The 25,813-nt window shown below is 45.6% G+C and overlaps 1 protein-coding gene and 1 long non-coding RNA gene across 16 annotated transcripts in view; one reads left to right on the plus strand and one right to left on the minus strand.

Moving 5' to 3' along the window:
* The window catches only part of COL6A3 (collagen type VI alpha 3 chain), a 56,514-nt gene that overhangs the window by 13,119 nt on the left and 17,582 nt on the right, over positions 1-25,813 (plus strand). For 7 of the 11 annotated variants that reach the window (XM_084523731.1, XM_084523732.1, XM_084523733.1 and 4 more), the window contains 22 exons: positions 3,696-4,298; positions 7,113-7,712; positions 8,991-9,557; positions 13,095-13,715; positions 14,863-15,462; positions 16,031-16,633; positions 17,046-17,648; positions 18,196-18,542; positions 18,932-19,010; positions 19,371-19,516; positions 20,915-21,007; positions 21,193-21,246; positions 22,054-22,125; positions 22,732-22,758; positions 22,881-22,925; positions 23,025-23,078; positions 23,213-23,275; positions 23,784-23,849; positions 24,435-24,488; positions 24,929-24,964; positions 25,288-25,350; positions 25,621-25,683. In XM_084523731.1, coding sequence (XP_084379857.1) covers positions 3,696-4,298; positions 7,113-7,712; positions 8,991-9,557; positions 13,095-13,715; positions 14,863-15,462; positions 16,031-16,633; positions 17,046-17,648; positions 18,196-18,542; positions 18,932-19,010; positions 19,371-19,516; positions 20,915-21,007; positions 21,193-21,246; positions 22,054-22,125; positions 22,732-22,758; positions 22,881-22,925; positions 23,025-23,078; positions 23,213-23,275; positions 23,784-23,849; positions 24,435-24,488; positions 24,929-24,964; positions 25,288-25,350; positions 25,621-25,683 — 5,459 coding nt within the window. The remainder of the gene's footprint in view (positions 1-3,695; positions 4,299-7,112; positions 7,713-8,990; positions 9,558-13,094; positions 13,716-14,862; positions 15,463-16,030; positions 16,634-17,045; positions 17,649-18,195; positions 18,543-18,931; positions 19,011-19,370; positions 19,517-20,914; positions 21,008-21,192; positions 21,247-22,053; positions 22,126-22,731; positions 22,759-22,880; positions 22,926-23,024; positions 23,079-23,212; positions 23,276-23,783; positions 23,850-24,434; positions 24,489-24,928; positions 24,965-25,287; positions 25,351-25,620; positions 25,684-25,813) is intronic. The other 4 variants (XM_084523729.1, XM_084523734.1, XM_084523736.1 and 1 more) reach the window with 4 other exon arrangements.
* LOC311438844 overlaps positions 1-25,813 on the minus strand; it is a 50,971-nt gene that overhangs the window by 8,670 nt on the left and 16,488 nt on the right. For 4 of the 5 annotated variants that reach the window (XR_014694356.1, XR_014694357.1, XR_014694358.1 and 1 more), the window contains one exon: positions 22,868-22,980. This is a non-coding gene — a long non-coding RNA (uncharacterized lncRNA). Of the gene's footprint in view, positions 1-21,014; positions 21,154-22,867; positions 22,981-25,813 lie in introns of those variants that run through there. The other variant, XR_014694360.1, reaches the window with a different exon arrangement.

A 25,813-nucleotide genomic window follows, 5' to 3' on the forward strand; every position in this document is an offset into this window, starting at 1 on the left:
TCAGTTGAAAGTGGCATCAGAATGAAATTTGACTAGGGAAGCCAATAGGGATGTAAAATAGATCCCTGTTTTAAACGGTTGAAATTGACAGCTTACTAAAAGAGTAAAATGACCTACCTCATTGGAACTGTGCACCATAACTGGGAAAAGGGTAAAAATCCACCCTGAAGCTTATTTAGAGGCTATTGTGTTGTTGAACTTAGAAGCAAAACAGCCCTTAGTTCTTCTTAAGCAAAATCCCTACCTTGCGAACTTATGTTTCCCTTCAACCTCTAATCTAATTAAGTTTGCAGCTTTCCATGAGGCCATGGGAAAAAAAATAAATAAAAAAATAAAAAATGTGGGTGTCCATATTCTGCTGAGGTCACTTTATCACCTTAAGTCCTTATTGCCATTATTTCTGGTCTAGCATTAGCTTGGGTGCAGTAGAATAATGAACACACAGTGCTGTGTGCTGGTTTTATGGAGCATGTAGGTGATTAAGAGTTTCTCACCCTGTGATTTTATGACTGAATTAAATGTACTGATAGCGAGCTTTATGAAAGACCCAACACGTTGCATTTTGGAGGCCCCTGGGAAGGGCCAGGCTGGAGTTCCTGCAGATAATCACCAAAATGTGTAATGCAAACAAGGCTTTGGGGATCTGAGTGCCAGTCTGGAGTTCTGTACATGCTGTTCAACTCGTGATGTATGTTGACTTATAAAACTGCATCCCAGATGTCTTCATTAATCTATGTCTAAACATGTTTGCTGTCCCATGGCTCAAATCAAAGGGAGGAATTTGCCTAAAAGATCATTTTATGACCTTGCCTTGATTATTGCAGGAAGAAACACAAAGAACTTTTCCCTGCAGAGCCCCACAAGAACCATATTTAGCTAAATAAGCTGAAGTATGCATGTCTAGCTAAAAACATGCATGACAGAACCCAAGCAAGTCTATGGAAAACCCATCTTCTGCCCCACAAATTTTAAACCCAGCAGGTGGGACATTTCCAGGGGGCTAGAAGGACAGAGATCATTAGTTCAGAAGTACGTCCAATGCTCTGAGCTTTTAAAATATGAGTGTATTCCTTTTCAATGTTTTAATCAGATAATAGCCAGATTAAAAATGTTGGTACATTTGGTTTCATCTGTGCTTCGAATGTTTTTCACTCAGCTTGTTTGTAGAAGGTACTACAGTAGCATCAGCCCATGCAATCACTTATAGGCGGACCTGCTAAATAGAGAAGGTGGTGTTTGCAGAGGAACTTTAGGGAATTTCCTTTACCTAGTGTCCTTGGAAATACATTTGGAAGTCTGGGGCATAAAGCAGTGGTTTGGGACACACAGAGCAGCTGGAATGGGATGCAAAGCCCCTTGGAGATGCCAAGTATTCCTGTCCAGTAAAGAAGTCATCTTGCTTCACTTGAGCTCTTGAGCTGTACACTAGGGTTGAAAGGGGCTCTCAAAGTGCCTTTCTGCCTCTCTCCCCTCTCCTTTAGTGACTGGGGAAGTGTAGGTGATTAAATCAGATGTGGTGTTTCACCAGAGATGGTTGAGATGGCAAAGAGAAGGGAACAGTGCAGGGCCAGGTTTGAGGGAGTCACCCTCTGACATTCCTAGGAGAGTGCAATGACTTTGACAGTCAAAGATAATGCTTTGATCCCAAACCCTTTGAAATTCCTGGGAGACTTGCCATCGGCTTCACTGGGCTCTGGATCAGACCCTATGAGATGTGTACAGCCTTCCCTAAATATTTTTGCTTTTTATCCATTGAAAATAGCACCATGGGGTCCTTCTTCCTGTGGGTTTTGGTTTCAGTTCTTGCATTCTTCTTCTCTAAGGAAATGTACTGCAGCATTCAAGAGAAGCGAGAGGAATTAGTAGAGGAGGGAGCTATTGCTTCGTGGCCTCCCTCGTCTTTGCAAAGCCCCTTTGATGTTTTCCACAAACTTCTATATAAAGTCAAAAGTCCCCAGGGTCTCCATTTTTGGGTATCTAGCTGCTGACAAGCAAAGAAAGCACTTCAGACATCTTTTCTGGATGATACAATGCAGGGATTTCAGGCGTTGCTCTCCATTTGGAAAGTTTCCTGTACTCAGCCCTCTCCTTCTCGCAGTAATTGATGAAGAAAAAAAACCTGACCGGGGGGGAAGAACACTGTATATCTCCTGGCTCTGGGAAGGGGAGAGCTTAAATAAATCCTCGTAGCTGTGTGGGTAGCTCTGTTTGGACAGCCTGGGCGGTCAACGCGCTGCTGGTCCAAGCCACCAGTAGGTGAGGGGCAATTGCAAGGCTCACCAGCAGAGGTGGGTCTCTCAGCAGTCCCGGGGCAGCCGAGTTGCAGAAGTTGTCTCCAGCTCTAAATCACTCCTTGGGGCAGCCCAATCTTAGAGCACTTGCCTGTCATGAGAAACCTGACGGAGAACAGCACTGCTTTCTGGGGCCAGCTGGTGTCGGGCCAAGGAGGACTGCAGCCAAAGCTTTGTTCTTTCTTCAAATCCAAAGTAAATAGCCTCCATGCAGAGGAGCCCTGATGGGATGAGGGGCTGCCCTTTCCCATCTGGGCATGACAGAGAGTGTTTGCTACTACTTGCCCTGAGTGGTGTGAGGTCCTGGTGATGCTGGGTCTCAGACTCCCTGGGGCTGTGCATTGAGCCTGGGGGGCAATGGACTTGCGCCCTTGAGTATTGACTCCACCTTAGGAGCTCATAGGTGGGCAGGTGATTTAAGGACACAACCTGGGTGGATGATGTTGTGAGTGGGGTTCTTCACAATACTAGCCATGGCTCGCTGCTTTGAAGAATAAATGGGGGTCGGCTGAAAGAAAGTGTTGAGGTTACCTCCCATCGTGATCACGTATAATGCTTTTGTCATAATGAGCATTGGTCTTGTTAATATTTACTGCTGTATCATGTACATCTGCTGTGTTAAATATGATGGTGTTTTGGTTTCAATGCTGCACAACAGTTTTTTTTCCCCCTAACTATCTTCCTTCAAACTTAGCCTGGGAACTGGAAAGCTAATTGTGCTCTTTCTGCATCCTATGCCATCGTCAATATAGAGTTTCAGAGATTACCGCCTAGGCGACATATTTTACTAAAGACATGGCAACCAGAATAGAATTCAGCTCTTCCATGACTGGGCTGGCTGTGCCAAGAAAAATCATAACTTGTTTTTGTTAGATAAGAAATAAGATGTAGGACGCGAAGACCCACAGTCCAGGTATGTTCAGTAAGTGGAGACTGTTCCTTACTTGTGTCATTGCTCTTGTGAAAATGAGTCCAAAAATGAGACCAAACTGCTCTCTGGCATTATGCAGATGGCTCCACTGCAGACCATGGAGCACCACCTGATAATTTTGTCTCATGTCGCAGCTGAGTACCAGGATTTCTCCTGAATTTTTGCCCTTCTTTTTTGTTTTTGCTGCTTAAGCATTTTAATATTAAATTTTAAAAGCAATGCAATTCTCGTGACTCTTCAACTCATCTATGTTTTTGAAAGGGGAAGCATTTAATCAGATTTCTTACTAGCCCTCCACTAGAACCTAAAACACAATTCTGTTTTGAAATCAAGACCTTTATAAACATGTTGAAAGTAACTATACCTCAAACAAACAAGAAGTTTGTTGCTGGGCTGTTGACGTTGAATTGATGTGGAGGGGGTGATGGAAGCCTTCACTGACATTATATTCGTGTGTGTATCATTACTTGCAGTTATTGAAGTGAACAAGAAGGATATAGTCTTCCTGATAGATGGCTCAACAGCTTTGGGGACTGGCCCCTTTAATGCAATTCGTGATTTCGTTGCCAAAATCGTCCAAAGGCTGGAGGTTGGACCCGACCTGATCCAAGTTGCAGTGGCACAGTACGCAGACACTGTGAAGCCAGAGTTCTATTTTAACACCCACCAGAACAGAAAGGATGTGATGGCTAACGTGAGGAAAATGAAGCTCATGGGCGGCACAGCACTCAACACTGGCTCGGCACTGGACTTTGTGAGGAACAACTTCTTCACCAGTGCTGCCGGGTGCAGGATGGAGGAAGGGGTGCTCCCCATGCTGGTGCTCATCACAGGTGGTAAGTCCAGGGATGCCGTTGACCAACCTGCAGCAGAGATGAAAAGGAACCGGATAGTGACCCTTGCTGTTGGGTCGAGAAATGCCGACACGGCAGAACTCCAAGAAATTGCCCATGAGAGGGATTTCGTGTTCCAGCCAAATGACTTCCGCCTTCAATTCATGCAAGCCATTCTTCCTGAAGTGCTGTCGCCCATCCGGACACTCTCTGGAGGAATGATTGTCCAAGAACCTCCATCAGGTAATCAATCACCTTGTTCTAGTGAAGGAGATATGGTTTATGATTTTGCCAACTTATTTTTTACATGTAGTGATCACAAGAAAAAGCATGAAGTACGTGTTTCAACATACCTACACATTGCCTCTTTGGTTTGCAGAATGTGCATGAACAGATTGGCAAATTCGGTAGCATGCTTGTTATTATACCTTTGTCAACACTTTCTGGAGATTTTATCCCATTCCACGTTTGTCACCAACATTTAAAGCAGAGACGTGAAAGACAAGCCTTGCTAGATAAATGCTAAGATTGTGCAGTGGAGGTTTTTTCTCTCATTCAGGATTTGTGTAACCTATGAACAGAACACACTGTGACTATCATAATCTCTTTCCCATTTTGAAAATCATTCGTAGTGGATATTTACTCAAGAAAGTTAAAAAAAAATTGTTCTGAGTGTAAAGAAAACAAGAAAGTTTCTTCAAGGAGATGTTCAGAGAAAGCTACCCTGACACTGTTGGACTGAAATACCCGCTTCAGTAACATAATTTCTTATCAACATTTATTCAGCTCATGCCATAAGAGGTATATGAGACTAGTGGAGTGTTGACTTTAATTTAATCTGTTTAGAAGATGATTCAAAGCCCTGTGAAGCCAGTGTATTCTTTTTAACTTGTTCTTTCCATTGACATCAGTAGACTGGGAAGCAATCCAGTAGCTAGAGTCATGTCTTCTGAGGAAGTTTCCTGGTATTTTAGAAGGTGTTTTATCTACATAGAGATTTTATACCAAATTTCTCAGGATTTGTCCCCAGTAGAGATGCCTGAGGTTGAATTCTTGTCATGATAGATCATATTTGAACCTTGAAATTCTGTCCCATGGCATATGAACGTTAGTAAGATAGGACTTCTTCCAGCTCCCAGTAAGGTCAAGAGTGAGATTCCCATTGGCTTAAGTGGGTGTCAAACTATGTCCATGTTCTTTTTTCTAGTTTCCCCAAGTAATTTAAAATTATAAACCACAGGGCAAAATAGAATGGATTTTTGAAAGAGTCCTTAAAAAATTAAAAGCCAACGACTGATCTACACAAAGAGCAGACATTTTAAAATTAGTTAGCCAATACTTGTCCTTAATTAAGATGAATATCACGAGACTTACTTAATAAGCTTTTTTTCAGAATGTGTTTCCTGCTAATACAGTTTTGCATGGCTACATACCAAACCCGACATTTTTATTTTTCAATGCAAATTAAAAATGTTCCTAAACTTCCTTATTCTTTAAAGCTTATTCATGCAGCTTATGTTTTTTGTACTCCTTTTGCTTGACTGTACTCACAGCTACACACATTTGCAATAAGCAAGTAAACATATCCCACTCTGTAAACAGAGTATTATTAGTAACATAACTAATTATGACACTGGGCTGTCTGTTACATTTCAACTAGATTATCTAAAGATATTTTCTCACCCTGGGCCTTGAATGAAACTGTTCTGGGAACAATTAAAAATGCAAAAAAACAAGACAATCTGTGAATCTGAGAGCAATGCCTGTAATGCAAAGAGCCCTCTTCTCACTTCTGTTTTTAATAGCTCAGTACTAGGACAGCAAGCTTACAGTGACAAGGCCAGCCAGAGAGATGGATGAATGTAGCCATATATCCATAGGTAATTGGGATAAAACAGAAAGATATTGAACGCCATTAGCAATGGGCATAAGTATGTTCTCAGATAACTTATTTGGAGGAAAGCATCCATAGGTACACTGGAAGAGCCAGCTCGTCTTTCTCTGAGACCTTAAAGTTTCAGCATTTTGGTCTGTCATCTGGCCATGATGTATTAAGACAAAAAAAATCATAAGGGAGAACTTGAAATGTCTTTGGGGTGATATTGCATATCTATGTCTCAGGGCTCAAATGCTGAAAGACAGTCTAGGATGAGTTTAGCCTTAAAGAAGGAGCTGAGAACTGTCCGGTTACTGGCAAAAGTGGAGAGTTTTCCCCTTCCTACAGCCTGCTACATGCATGTCTTTAACTGCAGAGATCAAAATGCAGTTTTCTGCACCAAATCCTGTCATTGGAAAGGCAGGTGTCTCGGGCAGCCATTGCAGCCTCATCCAGACCAACTTCTCAAAGCCAATAGTAAAAGCTATTTTTAATACCCACGCAAAATACCAGCCAAACTGGTTACTTGGCAGAAGAGTTTTCCCATGGAAGCAGAGCCTCGCTCAGCACTGTGGGCCAGCCGTTGTTGGCCGCACAGCACAAGGGTAGCATGGCTGCAGCAGTCACTGCTCGGGGGCAGGACATGGTCCTCTATGTCCAGGGATGTCTGGGGGAAGTCTTAGCAAGGGGGTGGTAGTTTTGGGTGTCAAGCAATGCCTTATGTGCCAAAACGCAGAAATATTTGCTAAAGTTGCAGTGGAAAGCCCTGAGCAAACCCATGATGATCAGCAGGGTGTCTACAGGCAAAATTCAGTGTTGCTCCACCAAAATCAAGGAAGCTTCTGCCAGCTAAAGACATGGCCCAGAACATGCAACTCTGGCACTAGCAGCCTTCAAAATCATCTGCCATAACAGAGACTGAGCCCTGTTGATAAACCTGATGCTTAAAGACTTTTCAACTCGAGTCAGAAACCTTCTCTGCCAAACTGAGTGTTGTCCAGCAAGGTCCTCGTTATTTGTTGTTTGCTAATCACAGTCTTTCTCTTCTCTTTCTGTTCCCCACTTCCCCCTTCCTCCTAACAAGGTTTACATGTGTGTACGGCGCATGCTGTATGCACACATGAAAAAAATCTATTTTGTTTTCTATGATGTCTCATGTTGTTTTCTGTGCTCTACTGCAGTTCAAGTAACCAAAAGGGATATCATCTTTCTTTTGGATGGATCACTCAACGTCGGAAATGCCAACTTCCCCTTTGTGCGTGACTTTGTTGTGACCCTAGTTAACTACCTTGATGTCGGAAGCGACAAAATCCGAGTTGGCTTAGTGCAATTTAGTGACACTCCTAAAACCGAGTTCTCTCTATACTCATACCAAACCAAATCAGACATAATTCAACGCATGGGGCAGCTGAGGCCCAAGGGGGGGTCAGTGCTGAACACTGGCTCTGCACTGAACTTTGTGCTTTCGAATCACTTCACTGAAGCTGGTGGGAGCAGAATAAATGAACAAGTGCCACAGGTCCTAGTCCTGGTGACGGCAGGGAAGTCTGCCGATCCCTTCTTGCAAGTTTCCAATGAATTAGCTCGGGCCGGAGTGCTGACTTTTGCTGTTGGAGTTAGGAATGCGGATAAGGCAGAGCTTGAACAGATTGCATTTAATCCAAGAATGGTATATTTTATGGATGATTTCAGTGATCTGACAGCTTTACCCCAGGAGTTAAATAAGCCTATAACAACATATGTTAGTGGAGGTGTGGAGGAGGTTCCACTCGCCCCAACAGGTAATATATACCTTCCTTCATGTTGACTGCATTGAGTTAACTATGTTTCTCTTGACTGTTTGTTCCCAGTGCACACCTTAACGCTTGTCCAAGTCATCAAAGCATTTTGGACTGTGCTTACCTTAAATATGTGGCCTGACACAGTCAGCTCTTCATTTTGTTGAAGTCTTTGCTAGCACACTCTAAAGACAGCACAATTTTAGGCAGGTCAGGACTGAGGGACCATCAGAGTGAGTCTCTGCCCACTAGTCACTTGTCCAGGTGTTCCCTTTCTATCACCATAATAACATCACAACCTGCAAGTGCATTGCCTGTACTAGCTCAGGCAAGGGGAGTATGTCCTTTTGGCCACAAGGAGTGGTGTGGAAAGGTAGAAGTAGTGATAACGAGCATAGAGGAGCAAAGGTCTAGCCATGTACAGGTAGATAAATCACTTCCCAGAGCCTCTCTGAAGAAGTGATATTATCAGGCTGTCACAGAGGCTGATTTTGACTTCAAAGATAGTCTCTAACCTTAAGCTCAAAAACTGTTGTCAAGTTTAACCCTTTCTAAACAGATGTTTGCTCAATAATTCTCTTATTCTGGCTACATGCATATGAAGACATAAAAACATCCAGGATTGTTTAGTATGGAAAGGAGATGATTAAGACGAAAAATATTAAGATACAAAAACATGAGGTGCTCGATTGTGCCTTGGACATTCAATGAAATTAAAAAGACATCAAATGGAAACAGGTAAAAGGAATTTTCTCCTCCCAAAGCCATAAGTCACCTCTGGATTTAACTGCCTTGTGATGCAACTGAGAGAAGTACTTTAAGAGAATACAGAAAATATTCTATGTATGTATGTATAAACTAATGTCTATGTATTGCTTAATGAGCCTTTAAATAGGAAAAAAAAATGCTCCACTGCTATTGTATTTCATGCCTCCATTGTTGGTAGGTTGCTAGAACAGAGATGTCACTGGCCTATTCTGATATGATTAATTTATGATATGACTGAGATGACACGCTATGATACAGTATATGATATGAGATTATGGTGCCTGAATTTACTGAGTCCTAGGAGAGGTGTCCTTGCTTTCCTTTCCTCCTTAGATAAATACGGCAAAGGTACTGTTTAATCTTGTAGCCTCTGAATTCTTTGGGAAATGATAATCACTTGCTTTGCATATTGAAATCCAGGTAATAGACAAAGAAGTTTCTAGGATGACATTTAAGAAGAAAAATGCCTTCATGTCTTTTTTTCCCCTCTTTTCATTTGTGAATTTATTCTAGAAAGCAAGAAAGATATTTTATTCCTGATTGATGGTTCAGCCAACCTCTTGGGTAGCTTTCCTGCCGTCCGGGACTTTGTACACAAAGTCATTTCTGACCTGAACGTGGGTTCCGATGCCACACGAGTAGCTGTAGCTCAATTCAGTGACAACATCCAAGTTGAATTTGACTTCTCTGAACTTCCGTCTAAGCATGACATGCTTCTGAAAGTGAAAAGGATGAAGTTAAAAACTGGGAAGCAACTGAACATTGGAGTTGCGCTAGAGGAAGCCATAAGGAGGCTGTTTGTGAAGGAAGCTGGAAGCAGGATTGAAGAAGGAGTTCCCCAGTTCTTGGTCCTCCTTGCCGCTGGGAGGTCATCCGACGATGTGGAGCAACCATCAGATGCTCTGAAGCAAGCCGGAGTTGTGACCTTTGCTATCAAAGCCAAAAATGCTGACCCTGTAGAGCTGGAAAGGATAGTTTATGCCCCGCAGTTCATTCTGAACGTTGATTCCCTCGCTCGGATTTCAGAGCTTCAGCCAAACATAGTGAACCTGTTGAAAACTATCCAGCTTCAGCCAACAGGTACAGGGACCCAGGGTTTCTGTGGTTTCCGAGAGGCTGAGAAACACCATTTACATGCCCCCTTCTCTTTGGTAACTGGGGCAATTTGGCCTGGTGATGTTTAAAAATGATTACGTAGAAATTGCTATTTTACTTGGATTTTCCTCTGGTCTGATCCAGCAAAGCACTGAAATCCAAACTCAGTTTTAAAGATAAGTGATGCCATCAAAGGAAAAAGCCTTTTGTTCAGCTGCAAGAGCTGCAGTAGATGCTGTTACTCGTGTGCAAAACATGGTACAAATGTGAAGTAGCAGAGAGTCATTGCCCCAGCCAAATAAATTGACATGCTATGCTGGGCAAGGGCTAGAAGGAACAAATTAAGGCTTGTCTCAATTCCTCTTTCCATCCTCCCTTTTCTGGAGGAGCTCTGTTTATTGCTCTGTTACTTCTTAAGGGATGTGATGGCAGTTTCTATGTTTTCTACAAGCACCAATAAATTAGATGGTCTTGACTCAGTTACCTTTATAAGCTCAGTAAATGAATATGGAGTCATTAAAGAACATAGAAAAGAACCACATGGCCACAAACAGAAATTGACACTGCGATACTGGAAATTATCCGTGTCCATCTGTGAGACTTCCCAAAGGCAGCCCTAATTTGAGAATTGACCTGTCTCCCAGAAGCAGGAGGAGACAAGGAAAAGTAATGACTTCTGCATCACCTTTCCTTAAAAGTTCTGGGCAGATGGACTTAGAATCATAGAAACATAAAAAAGAAATAGGGCTGGAAGTGATCTCAGGGTGCCATCTGCTACATCCCTTTGTCCCCAACAAGATCTGCTCATCCAAGACTGGCTGTCATTTTTCTAATCTGTTCTGAAAATCTTCCAGTGGAGGAGATTTCCCTGATCTCCCTAATCAACCTGTGCAATTGCTTTAATATCCTTGTCAGTAGACAGTTTCCCTTAACCTCTGCCTTCCTAGTCACAGTTTAAGCCTTTTACATCTCTTTAAGCTCAGCAGGAACACGGATGTCAGCTCATTCCTGTGTTATGTTTGACAGTCTTTCACTCACCTCAAATCTGCTGTATGTCTTTTCTCAGTCCTCATGTCTCTAGCTGCATACCTGTCATTCATTTGTTCCTTGTAGGTTTTGTAGGTTTTCTAGCTTTTCACCCTTGTTTCTCTGATATCAACCAGCACCTAATGACCAGAGATAATGTCCCCTAGTCTTATCTTACCTCATCCTTTCTCAGTGAAGTCGTTGCCCTTCCCGTATCTGTGCAGATTCCTTCTGCCTCAATGCAAACTAAGGTGACCAGTGCTCTTGAACTGTGTCCTCCCTTTTCAAACCATTTCTGTCTTGTCAACATCTTTTGAATCTATATGAGATTGCTGGGGAAGGTGACATCAAAACCTTGTTAAGTAAATAAATTTGATGTCTACATCCTCTCTGTTAAAAAGCTGCTTGTGACATCCCAGAGGAACTCAGGATGGCTTGAGATGATTATTTCTTGACCATTCAGTCTTGATTACTACACACCATGTTGTCTTTAGGTGCTTACAAACTGTTTAATAATTTGGGGTCGTTTGGTTGCTTTTTTTGAAGGCAACTGAACTTTATCTGACTCATCTGTACTCCATCTACTTTCCTGCATTTTTGAAGATAGGCACTGCATTTGCTTTTTGCCAGTCTTCTTGTTCCTCATCCAGTCCACAAGATCTCAGAGGGAATTACCAATGGTTAGGGGAGTGCTACTGCTCTTTCGGTGCCATAGTCAGAAGTTCATCAGGCTCAATTTGTTTCAAAAATAGCTTATGCTTAGGTATATCTGAGTATTCTTAGCCTGATCTTTTCTTCTGCAAGACAGAAACCATATCCCTATGTTGCTGGAAGGAATTGTGTCAGCCAGCTGCAGGCTGTACTTTTTATGGGAGGTGGATGTCAAAGGCATTAAACATTTTGCCCATGTTGACATCATCTATCAAGAGCTTTCACTGCATAGAAGGCCAACTCTATTTTTGATCTTCCTTTTATTGTAAAGTATTTACAAAACAAACTCTTGCTTCTGTGGATGCTTCTTGCTGGATCTCATTTTGTGCCTGTGGCCTTTCTGATTTGGCCGGTGCTGGCTTGGAATACTACTCTTCAGTAATCTGATCCCATTTGCTCTTCTATGTGAATCCTCTCATGCTTCATGTCAGTGAAGAGCTCCTGATTTACATCACTTTTCAGAGGGGTAGCTAGGTTTCCTTAAATGCTATTAAGAAGCTTGTATTCTTTTGTAACTCCTTCCCAGAAGAGGGGCTTAAAATCCCTTTGACAACCAGGTACTGTAACTGATTCCACTAACAGCTCACCAGTAGCTGCATCCACTTAATATTCCTAATATTCTTAGCTAAAAGAAAGCCACCTCACAAGAGTATGTATAATATATCTCTTTTATCTTCTACCTAGAGTCTTATGTTAGAACACTTTTTCTCTGCTCCTGAACGTCGGAGGAAGTGTATGGAGCTGGGATACACCAGGCAGTATCTGCTCCATCTTCCTTCCTCTGTTGTTCAACAAACTATATGAATATTTCAGTCCTATATGTTAACCTACCAAGTTTCTGACATTCCTCCTAAATAATTACTTTGGTCTGAAGTCTGTATTACGACTTCAGCTGTGCTCGATAACTCTTTATATTTCTAGTGTTCATAAACAGGCATTTAATATTTTCTTCAGAGGAACAGATGATGCTCCCGTTGTCCCGCTGACTTTGCTATAAACAAGACAATGACACTTTGGGGGATAACATTGTCCTGTTCAGCATTTGTGACTCAATGACATTTTCTGCTTTGCTGAGCCAAAGTTTTGCAATTCTGTTAGTCAACAGCAGCACTCATCGGCTGTTTTCAGATCTCTGAGATTTCACCACAGTGTTTTTTTTTTTTTTTTAAAAAAACAATGTCTACTCACAATTACTACTCTTTGTGCTTGAAGTCAAACCTTTTAAAAAAAATAAAACACAGTGACTTGCATTTTACAAAAAACATTTCAGCATTTTCAGTTGGATGCGCTTTTCAGTAAATTCTTATTTTGTCAGAGCATGTGCAGGATCATTTATCTCTAAGTTTGGTGATGCTTGAGGAAAGCTTTTCTCTCTTCATTGGCTCCTTGTGAGCACCCTCTCAACAGTAAACCTATGAAGACATTTTCTTCTGAAACTGAGGCTTTTCTGGGAGCTAAAATCCCTGATATCCCAGTCTCTTCTGCCCTCTGGTAGGGGATGGCACCCGGAAGCCCTTGGCACCCTATTTCCTATGGGTCTATGATTCTATGACTTGGTGGGTAAGGCACAGCACATGTTGCACTGTGGTTCCCACCAACTTCCACCCATCTGCCTCTTCGCCAGGGATTGCATCCGATTGCAAAGGAACCGAACCGCCCGTTCTGACACCTCGCCTTCCCCTCCCCAGCCTCTTGCACTCCTTCGATTCAGTGCGCTCAGGTAATGATAATCACTTCCAAAGAGAATCTCACTTGTTCCCCCCTTCCCTTACTTGTCTCAAACAGTAGTTGAGAGAGGTGAGAAGAAGGACGTGGTGTTTCTAATCGACGGCTCGGATGGTGTCAGAAGAGGTTTCCCTCTGCTGAAGACCTTTGTCCAAAGAGTTGTTGAAAGCCTGGATATTGGCCGCGACAAGGTCCGTGTTGCCATCGTGCAGTACAGCAATGCCGTACAACCCGAATTCTTACTCGATGCCTATGAAGACAAAGCAGATATAGTCAGTGCCATCCAGGGGCTGACAGTTATGGGAGGATCTCCTCTGAACACTGGAGCAGCCCTCGACTATCTCATCAGGAACGTGTTCACGGTGTCGAGTGGCAGCAGGATAGCTGAGGGTGTCCCACAGTTCCTGATTCTGCTCACTGCTGACCGGTCCCAGGATGACGTGAGGAGGCCCTCGGTGGTCCTCAAGACAAGCGGCACAGTGCCCTTTGGCATCGGGATTGGAAATGCTGACCTCACGGAGCTGCAGACAATTTCCTTCCTCCCCGATTTTGCTATCTCTGTGCCTGACTTCAGCCAGCTGGATTCAGTGCAGCAGGTCGTCTCCAACAGAGTCATCCGGCTGACCAAGAAAGAAATAGAGTCACTTGCCCCTGATCTGGTTTTTACATCACCCAGCCCAGGTGAGAAGATGTTTGTGTCTGCACCAAGAGCCAGCGGCAAAATATGATGTTTAGTAACATCATGGTTGCAACACAAACAGAAAAGCAAAGATGGTCATGGCTACACATCCATCTTGATCTCACTGTTTCACTATTTTTTTTTTTTTTTTGGTGTACTTAGGGTTAGTAGGAACTATGTCATTTAGCTGAGCAATGTTTAATTGCGGTCCTACAAAGTGGTCCATGTTGTATCCACATGGAAGCTACATAAAGTGAATGCCAGGACTTTAATCTCATTTAAAGTCAATGGGCTGTTATTTCAGTCCATACTATTCCTCCCGGAATGGAAATTGCAATATTTAGATGCTACAGGGACACCTCCACACAACTGCAAATCCAGGTCACCTTTCTGCTAAATGTGAGACCTTCTTCTGATGTGTCTAACATATGCTATGCTCATTCACAGGGGGAAGGGAGAGTGGAAAAGGATCAGATCTTCCATTTCTGGTCTTGCTTTGAATGAAACCCATCCAGTGTAAACCTGTCCCGAAGTCGTGAAGGGTACCCAACCCTGATGAGTCCCTTCGAAATCCACCATCCTACTCTATCTGTCCCTTCCCTTCAGTCAGTCTGCTTTCCCCCAGCCTCATTTGTCAGTGTGATACTCAGCAATAATTCAGGCTTTGACCTGAATTATCACTGCAGAAAATGTTTTCTTGGAAATAGCAGAAGCTAAGAGAATAATGGGATAGAAGCTGTCCTAGAGGAGAAAGCCAAGGAAAGAGGGGTGGTACCAAGTGTAAAGCAGCCCCAGGCTGTCTGGCAGCCTGCCCTGAGTAAAGAGCATCACCGAGCTACATTTCCTTGTGTGGAGATCCCACAAGAAATTATTGTTCCATGTTTCCCCTGCTCCCTCTTGCTTCTTTTTCCCTGGAAAACACTGTTCTGCATTCTTGCACCGCCTGAGAATGCACCGAGCAGATTGGTCCAGTCTCTGGGTTGAACCCAGAGCTGCCTGCAGGGCCTCCCAGGAGAAATCACGGGGAAAGAAACAATGAGCATCCTCCCCGTGGCCAAAGGCACGGGCCAGTGATGTAGATGATGAGCTTAGCTGCTCCCCGTAGGCAATGCCTGGTGCATCCTCTGACTGCTGCCTTCTTTTCCGCAGCGGGTGTGAAGAGGGACGTTGTGTTCATGGTCGACGGCTCCCGCTATGCTGCCCAGGAGTTCTACCTTGTCCGCGACCTCATCGAGAGGATAGTGACCAACCTGGACGTGGGCTTCGACACCACCCGGATTTCAGTGGTCCAGTTCAGCGAGCACCCCCACGTGGAGTTCCTGCTCAATGCCCACTCCACCAAGGACGAGGTGCAAAGTGCCGTGAGGCGGCTGCGGCCACAGGGAGGCCAGCAGGTGAACGTCGGGGAGGCCCTTGAATTTGTGGCAAAGACCATCTTCACCCGGCCCTCTGGGAGCCGTATAGAAGAGGGTGTCCCTCAGTTTTTGGTCATCCTCTCCTCCCGCAAGTCAGATGACGACTTAGAGTTCCCATCACTGCAAGTCAAACAAGTAGGGGTGGCACCTCTGGTTGTAGCGAAGAACATGGATCCTGAGGAGATGGTACAGATTTCCCTTAGCCCTGACTATGTGTACCAAGTCTCCAGCTTCCAGGAGCTGCCCAGCCTTGAACAGAAGCTGTTGACTCCTATTGAGACCCTGACTGTGGACCAAATCAGACAGCTCTTGGGAGATGTGACCACAACTGTAGGTAAGGCCCTGTCACTACCATCTGCCTCTGTGTTGCTGTTCAAGTAAATATTGCCCAACGAGGTAAAAAATTTTCAATCCCTTCCTTCTAAGCTAAAGTTTTCCTTAGTTAAAAGCAAAGGCAGCACACATACTATTTTAGGAGACCACTTTTAGATATGTGGACATTCAGCCTTAGTAACTAAATACATTATTTAATTTGATTTTAAAGTCAAAGACTGCAATGTGTGACAATTGCGTATTTAGCAGCTCTCTAGGAAAATCAGACATAAATCTGGGGCAAAACAAAGATGGAAACATTGACAAATCCAGAGAAGACTGTCCAAGAATAAAGCAGATAAGGATCTGAGTAATGCATGCTTAGATATATTAGGCAGACTGTTAACACGTGCATGCACTCACACAGAAGCCCTTCTGGAGAAGCTCTGCAAAGCACCATGCCTAAAGTTGGCTAAAATATGTTGTGTAGTTTTACATCACTTGAGAACAGATATCACAGAAATCCTCCTACAAAGCTTAAGCAAAGACTTGGCACACAAATAACTCTTCCTCTTCTTTCTTCCCTGTAGAAGTTTCTGGTGAGGAAAAGGACATAGTCTTCCTTATTGACAGCTCCGACAGTGTTAGGTCTGATGGGCTCGCTCACATTCGGGATTTCATCAGCAGAATTGTTCAGCAGCTTGAAGTTGGACCAAACAAGGTGCGAATTGGCGTGGTGCAGTTCAGCAATAACGTCTTCCCTGAGTTCTACCTGAAAACCCACAAATCCAAAAATGCCGTGTTGCAAGCCATCCGCCGCTTGAGGCTTCGAGGGGGTTCCCCTGTGAATGCTGGCAAAGCCCTAGACTATGTGGTGAAGAACTACTTCATCAAGTCCGCAGGGAGCAGGATAGAAGATGGAGTGCCACAGCACCTCGTCGTCATCCTCGGAGATCGGTCCCAGGATGACGTCAACAGGCCCGCTAACGTGATCGCCTCGACGATTATTAAACCTCTGGGTGTAGGAGCCAGGAATGTAGACAGGAACCAGCTGCAGGTCATTACCAATGATCCTGACCGTGTGCTTGTAGTACAGGACTTCACGGGACTGCCAACTTTAGAAAAGAGAGTGCAGAATATTCTTGAAGAGCTTCCAATACTTACAACAGAAACCCCTGGCTCTGTAGAACCTGGTAAGACTGCTATTATTCATCCTGTAGACTTTTTTGCATTGAGCATAGATAGAATTTGTACAATGTGTAAATGTCTCCATAATAACTCCTTCTGATTCCCAACAGTTTAGTCATATTGCTTTAAAGACCATTTTGAAGACTGTCTTCTTGGGCATAAAAAGAAAAAAGAAGGCATAGAATTCAATTTGAAAAGAGATGAGAATATCACAAAAACAAGTAATGTTACATGATGCATAATCAATGTGTTGCATAAACCTTTCTTCTTGTATGGATGTAAGATGGTGCCAAAGACCAAGTAAAGTTTGAAAGGAGAGAGAAAAACAAAACTATTTCACAAAGCACTAAGCATCTGAAATATTATAAAAGTCACAATGTTTAATAACTGCATTTTCTTTATATATTTATTTTTCAGGAGGCAAGAAGCAGGCTGACATTGTGTTTTTGCTGGATGGCTCCATCAATCTGGGGAGAGATAACTTCCAAGAAGTCCTCCAGTTTGTGTACTCCGTAGTGGATGCCATCTATGAGGACGGTGACTCTATCCAGGTAGGACTGGCACAGTACAACTCAGATGTCACCGATGAGTTCTTCCTCAAGGATTACTCCAGTAAGCCTCAGATTTTAGATGCCATCAACAAAGTGATCTACAAAGGTGGCCGCGTGGCCAACACCGGTGCAGCCATCAAGCATCTCCAGGCAAAACACTTTGTGAAGGAGGCTGGCAGCCGAATTGACCAGAGGGTGCCTCAAATTGCCTTCATCGTCACAGGGGGGAAATCCTCAGACGATGGGCAGAGTGCCTCCTTGGCAATCGCACAGAAAGGCGTCAAGGTATTTGCAGTCGGTGTACGAAACATCGACCTGGAGGAAGTCAGCAAGCTGGCCAGCGAGAGTGCCACGAGTTTCAGAGTGTCAACAGCTCAGGAGCTGTCTGAACTGAATGAGCAGGTCTTGGTTACGCTGGCAGCCGCTATGCAGGAGAAGTTGTGCCCAGGAACGACGGATGTTACCAGAGGTAAGCACAAACCTTTCATAACATGCTCAAGTCGCTCCCAGTGGTGGCTTTTAGGATCCAACACATTTTGATGGACTCGTCCAGCCCGTATTTCTGCCTTGACGAGGTATAGGCACGTGATGCCAGACACTTCATCATATTGGGAGGCAACTTGTTCAGTGCCAAAATGCAAAGTGACGGTCCTTGTTCTGCCCACAGTATTTCTCACAGGCCGGTTGAACCCCTTGGCCATTCAGTCCCTGACATGCATGATCTGCTGGAAATAGAATTTTTCATGCTTGATCATCCAGGGTTCCCACTTGACCTTATGAGATATGAGATGTGTACATGAGATAAAGCCAGAGCACTAGTGGTTATAAATTAAGATAAAAGTGCCCTGTCTAATGTCTAACAGAATAATTGGGAAAATCCCAGGGCCTGGGGGGTCTCCTCTTTGGAGAGCTTCAGGAGGTGCTGGGACGTGGGGCTGGGCACCCTGCTCGGGGTGTTCCTGCTGGAGCGGGGCTGGGATGACCTCCTCTCTTCTCCCTCCGCATTTCCCTTTCAGAGTGCGACCTAGACGTGATACTTGGCTTCGATGTGACAGACGTCAGAAACGGCCAGAACATCTTCAACGCCCAGAGGAGGCTGGAGCACACCGTCGAGTCTGTGCTGAACAGAATAACGCGCATGCAGAAGATCAGCTGCACTGGCAGCCAGGGGCCTAACGTCAGGGTGGCCATCATGGCCCAGGCCCAGGGTGGGCCCGTGGAGGGACTGGACTTCTCCGAGTACCAGCCTGAGCTCTTCAAGAGGTTTCAAGCCATGAGTACCCGCGGGCCCTATTTCCTCACGGCCGATACGCTGAAATCCTACCAGAGCAAGTTCAGGTCAGCGCCCTCCGGCAGCACCAAAGTAAGTCAAAGCACAGGCCCATGGGAGGGTGTTGGACAGGAAAGCTGACTTCTGATATGCTCTGTTTGACAAGAAGAGTTGCTCTTTGATAATTTTGGTTGATAACGTGATTGCATATTCATAAATAAAGCCCTGACTTTTGGTCACCTGCTCGCTCCCAGCACATTGTCAAGGTCCTGCCCCGACCATTGCTGAGCCAGGGCCCATGGGCACCACATCTGGCACAGAAATCCAAAACTTGGTGGCCCACAAAGGTGGAAAGGGTGTAGCAATTTCCCCATCTCCTCTTGGATAAAGCCCTCCTGGCAAGGATGCCCGTCAGGTTCATCATGATTGTGCTGCAAACCCAAAAAGCTCAGGATCCTGACATAAATTTGTTTCTCCCCCAGGTCGTAATCCATTTTACTGACGGTGCAGATGACTCGATGGATCAGCTGAGTGCTGCTTCAGTTGATCTGCATAAACAAGGTAGATTTTTACTCTTTAAGGAAGTAATTATAGCCCCTGTTAATGTGTCACGTATTTTACCACTATTTCTCATGCATCAGCCACATTTTGACAGCAACAAATAGGATTGAATAGCAAGGATTTCAATAAATTAGCAGTGATTTCTACATACATGCATGTTCTTCATAATCTTCCTGTGATATTTTGCACCCAAGCAGCTAAGCAGGCAGGCAATTTGCACCAAAAGAGCTTGTTCTTGATCAAACAACCTCCGTTTGCAGCTGAAGAGGCAGGGAACAGCCCAGCTTCATAGCCAAGGGTGCGCGGGCTCTGCAGAGTGCCACGTCCCATCACAGCTCCTTCTGCTTTGCCCCCTTTCAGGTGTCAATGCTCTCATCTTTGTTGGGCTGGAGCAAGTGAAGAATCTCGAGGAGGTGATGCAGCTGGAGTTCGGGCGGGGTTTCACCTACAACAGGCCGCTGAGAGCCAATCTCCTGGACCTGGAATTTGAGTTGGCGGAGCAGCTCGTAAGTGACTTGGCACAGGCAGCACTGCCTGGCTGTGATGGAGAAAACCCAAAAAGGCTGGATCTGGACCATCGCCGAGTGACACCCTCTTGGCTCCAGCCATCATGTCTCCCTACCTCATTTCTGCTTTTTACAGATGTCATAGCAAATAGAGTTAAGAGCCGATCGTGGCACTGCCCTGTCTGGTGCCTGTCCCAGAGGAGCCCTGCTCCTGCTGAGGCTGCAGAGCATTCAGCCCAATGGGACTAGGTTGAATGGAAGAGGTTAAGAAGCTCTCTACAAGTGCTGTGCCAAAAAGTTCACCCTCCATCTATATTTATACTGCTGTTTTCTTAACCTTACTGCAAGTGTGTGGGAAACACCCTCCTGCCTCGTCAGGGCTAAAGAAGCACCACTTTCTAGGTTTCATTCCCCGAGCTCATACAGTGCCTGTATATTAGATATGGTTTTGACAGATGAAGGAGTTTTGTTTTCTTCCAGGCAAAAACTCAGAGTTTTACTCCCCTCCCATATACATAGTCTCACTTGAGTTTATTGAAATAATTGTTGTCATCCCTTTTAAGCCCAGTTCCTCTCCACTTCACATCAGAAGTGATGTGATCAGCACCAGAAGCCTCCTTTTCCAGCAGGTTTAATAAAACTAGGTTTAGCCCCCAAGTACGCTATGGTAACCCCTTGCTGGGCCCTTCTGTGTAAAGCAAAGTGCAGACACTTGGGAATGAACCTTGTTTTTTGGGACAAGAACTAGTTTTCAGCCCATCCCCACGTAATCCAGTTGACTTAGGAAAATCCTTTCAAAATGTGAATGTGCAAAGCTGGCAGGAAGCATTTGTAGCCAGCAATGTACTTGGCAAAGAAAAGGATTTTTTCTTTCTAGTGGATGATGCAAAACCAAGCTGTGATTTCTCTGAAACTTTCCTTTTTTTTTTTTTTTTGCTGTGTACTTTCAAATTGTTCTCAGCCTGTGGGTTGCTGGTTGCAGATACTCACTGCCACAACTTTCTCTTGCACTATTCCACAGCCTGGATCTGTTTCTTCCGAGATGGGATTGCTTTCACTGACAGGCACAGTTCTGGGGACTGACCTCCTACTAAATGCCCTCTGTGACTTTCTGCTCCAGTTGGTTCCCATTTAAACCCTTTCCTCTGACATCCATTAAGAAAAGATAAAGTTGATTTGATTTCCCTAACCACACAACCTAATCTGTCCACAAACACACATCACTTTCTCATGCTGCCGTGGCTGTTTCCAGGTGGAGAGACCCCAAAATGCTGCTGGACCAATGTTATACTTGGCACAGGGGTGATTGCATGGACCTGAAGCCACGCAGGACTTAGGGTGCTGGGGCTCTGCCAGGTTTCTAACACCTTCTGTTGTGCTGTTTGTGTTTCCCTGCAGGACAACATTGCAGAAAGGACGTGCTGTGGGGTCCATTGCAAGTGCTCAGGGCAGGAAGGAGACAGAGGACAGCCTGGCCCCATAGGACAAAAGGTGGGTCACTTCATCTGGGGTGGTGGCACCCCTGCTGAGGGTCTCTGTGTGCCAGTGTCCACTGCGGCGCTGATGGGTGGCTGACACAGGTTGCACTGAGTAATGCTGGCACGGAGCTCATGCTCCTCTTTCTCCTCATTTTTGGCCTATGAAAGAAGTGAAAAATGCTCTGTGTTCTCTTCTAGGGTGCTACGGGTGACATTGGCTACAGAGGCTATCCTGGTGATGAAGGAGGGCCGGTGAGTGATTGTCCTGCTCTGCTTGTGCTGCCCAAACTAGGGACCTCACTGTAGCAAAGCATTCAGAGTTTTTTTCACCATATATTTTCCACTGGGGATGTGGGGGGAGGATGTGCCCTCCCCAGCTAGTGGCTGAACTGTTGGCCCAGTCCCCAGCTGCTCCTGGGAGGAGGTCAGCGAGGAGCTCCTGGAGAGCCGAGGGGAAGAGCTCCCTGTTTCTGCCCACAACAGCAACACACAACACGAGTCCCGTGATTTCTTACTAGCACCGTTTCATCCAAACTCTTACCTCACGAGCCCCACGTCACCCCTGGGATAAACAACCCCGCACGCATCACACCCAGAGGGTGAGGCCCAGGCCAAGGGGCCGATGGTGCGCTCCTCTTTTCCAGCACCACAAGCAGGGGCCAAGTGCTGCTGTCAGAGTAAGGTCAGGGCTGGGTTAGACACCTCTGCCGAGCTCTGAGGGGTTCTCGTGGCCATTTTTGGGACGGAGAAATTTCACAAAGCTCTTTCGTGGCCGAGAGCTTGGCAAGGATGTGCCTCTCTCTGCTGTGAAGCCTTGCAGCTGGCCTCTGCACGATGAAAGCTGCGGGCAGGAGGTGGTGGGGACAGTCCTGCAGACGTGGCCGGGTGCTGACCCCCCAAAACCTGATGCTCTTTTGGCTCCTGTTATTACCATGCAGTGCTTCCACACACATGGGTTGGGACAAACCACATTGCACGCTTGCCAAAACATGCATGTAGCAGAAGAACCCTGTGCAGCAGGGGAGCCCTGACCATTGCATTTTCCCCTCTGTGCCACAGGGTGAGCGTGGACCTCCAGGAATGAACGGGACTCAGGGCTTCCAGGGATGCCCCGGGCACAGAGGAACCAAGGTAGGTTTGGAAGGAGCCTGCGTGAGCCAGGGCTGCTGCTTCAAAGGGGATCCTCGAGCAAAGCTTCAGGCAGCAGCTGCACCACAAGCTAGGAAAGGCGGTGAAACGTGTAATATTTATGGGTAGCATTCAGCAATGTTAAGGTGATATTTCCTACCGTTTGCTCCGACAGCAGGATCCTCTGGCAGGGAGCAGGGGAGTGCATGGGCTGAGCCCATCAGTTGCAGCTGAGCTACTGAGTCTTTAAAAAGCTGTCCAGCCTTGGACTAAGCCGAGGCTCTGTCCTGCCCCTGAGGTCTGGATTCATTTAAGAAGGGGCGTAGGGAGAGAGAAAAGTCAGTGGTAATCTAAGTAATTTATTTGTGGAGAAAGAGTTATGGCTAAGGAACGGGCTCTTTTGTTGGATCAGCTGGCTAAAAGCCAGGACACACATATTTTACCTTGGCACTAATGTCTGGGAGGCAGCTGAAGAAGAAGGCTCATGCAGGAGAAAAGCAGGATGGAAAAACCCCATGCAGCCAGCCCTGGCTCTGTGCCCTTCCCCACCACCACCCACAGCAGGCAGCAATGCCCTAATTGCCCTTTTTTTTTTCCTAATCTTTTTAGGGCTCTCGTGGATTCCCAGGAGAGAAGGTACGGAGCTATTTCCCCATGCCACAGCAGTGAGCACGAGGGTCTGGGTGCATCAGCATCCACCCCCCACCCCGGCTCCCCCTTCCCTTGGTGAACCTTTGCCCCTTACCTCTCTTCCACAGGGTGAACTGGGAGAAATGGGTCTGGATGGCATTGATGGAGAAGAGGTCAGTCGTTTTAATTACGTTCCTCTTTACAGAGAGTTGTTCTGCTGGCAGGGCCCTGGAAGTGGCAAACACTCTTCTAAATCATTTGTTATTTTGCAGGGAGACAAAGGCTTGCCAGGCTCCTCTGGAGAGAAGGGATCCTCTGGCAGGAGGGTAGGTTTCCATCACATTTACTCTCATAAAGGGCTAAAGGGAGGGTGGAAAGCCCCTGGGGGCTGAGGGGAAGTTGCAGCAGAGATGTCCTGGGCATCAGGGGCCACTCGCTAACCCTTCTTCCTTTCCCACAGGGTGACAAGGGGGCCAAAGGCGAACGAGGAGAACGGGGTGACCGTGGGCTCCGTGGAGACCCGGTAACTATTGCTCAGGCATTTTCTTCATTTTCCCCACTTGCTGCCAGCCCTGGGGGTCCCCTGCAAGCAGCTGAGGGCACACAAAGCCTCCCTGCCCCATAGCTGGGACTGGGGGGGTTTCTACAAGCGGTGCCCAAAGGCAAACTGGCAGACTGGGATGCAATTGATGGATCTACAAGCTCAAAGTCTTCTGTTGGTGCAAGGGTTTTATGGCAAGTTGGCACTGACAGAGATGGCATAGGGGTAACACGTGCCTCTTGACACCAAGCTGCCAATCACGGGTTCAATATAGTAAAAACCCCTTTCTGCTTCTTTTTTTGATATTGTTAGTTTTCAGCTGAAAAGCTGCATCTGTCTACAACAACAAAATTATGGATTTCACCTAGTTCTGTCAAAAGAAATGAAAAAAAGAAAAGAAATGTTGTTTCTGAGCTATAACAACAGTTTACGATGTCTGACTTTCTTGTCCCACTCACACAGATGTTTCTCATCGCTCTCTTGCTTTCAGGGAGATTCAGGAGCTGATAATACTCAACGGGGAATCAGAGGCCAAAAGGGTGAAATTGGACTAATGGTAAAGTTTCTCTGTTGTCTTTTTTTTTTTTTTTTTTTTTTTTTTTTTTGCAATGGGATGGAACAGAGAAAGTAAGTGAAAAGGTGCAAGACTCTTAAATTCATCTTGCCTATTCAAAAGGAATATTTTGTTGGAAAATGTTGTTGGTTTACAATCAAAACTTCCTTTGGGAAGATATCAGTTTAGATGATGTTTTGTGTAAAAAGTGGTGTTTTTGTTTTTTTCTCAATGCCTCTTTGTCCCTGAGAACAGGTTTGTACTTCAAAATTAACTTCATATGCTGTTATGTATCAGTGGGGAAAAAAAATGAACACACTTACCTGGGAAAATTTCAAAACTGACTCATTTTTGGGTCAGTCCAGAATTAAAATACATCCTAAAGTGTCAGAAGGAATTTCCTAAAGAAGGGACTTCTTTGGGTCAGCTTGACCTAGCTCAGAATCTTGATGGAGAGCCTCTGCTGTTAGAGAGATCTCCAGCTATACCAGAATTTCGAGTACTTTGTGTGCAGGTGTGAAAGGACACAGCTTTTGAGACGTGAGCCTGCTCAACTCAGGGCTCTCACCCATTTTGCTTTTCCCTTAGGGAGAGCCTGGACCCGTGGGGCTGAGTGGCCAAGACGGCGGAGTCGGGAGGAAGGTGAGCTGAGATTTGCTGGGCAATAACTTCTTCCTTCCTGCCTTCCCATGCATTTTGTTCTGCAGTTTAAGGAGTTCAGATTTAAAGGGGAGGTGGGGGGGTATAAGTCACACTCAAAAGGAAAATGCCTGGTGGTTAGCTGGCTTTTATAGACTTTTAAGGTCGAATCCTGATTTTATTCCCACCGGAGTAACTCTGCTAAAACCAGTGGGGCTACAACTGATTTACTCTGGTGAACATGTCCACATTTAGCTGCTAATTTTTAAAAGACAACAACCAAATTGGAGCAAAACCCAAGCCTGGGGATCTGTTCCTTGCTGCCACCAGTCCCTTGCAGTGGCACAACACACACTCCTGCCTGTCTATGGGCCCAGGGGAATATGAGTAAGGGGAAAGCTTATGTCCTTGCCTAACACATCCCATCATTTCTGTGCTTGCAGGGCATGGCAGGACGCAGGGGACCGATAGGAGTTAAGGTGAGTGTTTGTCCTCCCTCTTGCTGCAGTGGAATTGGGATGGATGCTTCCCCAGCCAGGGATGGTGATGCCATCAGGGCAGCTGATGGGGCCAAAGCATAAAGGGAATGTGTGGATTTATGCCCATTGATTGCAGGAGGTGGATTTCCCCTCTGTTTCTGTGCTTGTTCTTTGTTGTAAACTTAATTCTACAAAATAAATAAATAAAAACTGTTCTTCCCTGCCCTTGGTGTGGCATAAAGCAGTTTCCCATGCCCTGACATCCCCTGCCCTTTGCCACGTCCCCCCTTGCTAACCCGCTTTGTCCTGTTTTGCACCTCAAGGGTACCAAGGGCTCACTTGGTCAGGACGGACCGCCTGGAGAACAAGGCATGAGAGGGCCACAGGTCAGTGAGTGGACAGGCATGGGAAGGCAAAATTTATGTCTTGTGTGGTAACATTTGTGTTACCTTGTCACATCTGTGTCCTCAAAGGGTCTTGGCAGCATGAACTGCTGGGAATGGGTGGGCAACACTGCACTTGCACCACCCAAGGTGTGACCTCTTTGGAAACCATCTCTTGGGTGCTGTAATGTTTATTTTCCCCTGTGGTCTGCTGTATTGCTGGTGTGTCCCTGCCCATGTGTTTTGACACTGTTTCTCTTTCCTCCTGCGCAGGGTCCCCCTGGCCAGCTTGGCACACCAGGCATAAGAGGAGAGCAAGGCGTTCCAGGGCCCAGGGTAAATCCTTCTGCTCATTCCCAGCCAAGGACCCAATGGTGCTCAGCAAGAAAATCTTGCTGAGCATCATAAGACACAGCCTATTTATCTTCCCGATTCGCCCCCTAGGGCTCCAGTTCAGTTTCACTCA

The sequence above is a fragment of the Aythya ferina genome (genome assembly GCF_964211825.1).
Source record: "Aythya ferina genome assembly, chromosome: 6".
NCBI classification, from domain to species: Eukaryota; Metazoa; Chordata; class Aves; order Anseriformes; family Anatidae; genus Aythya; species Aythya ferina.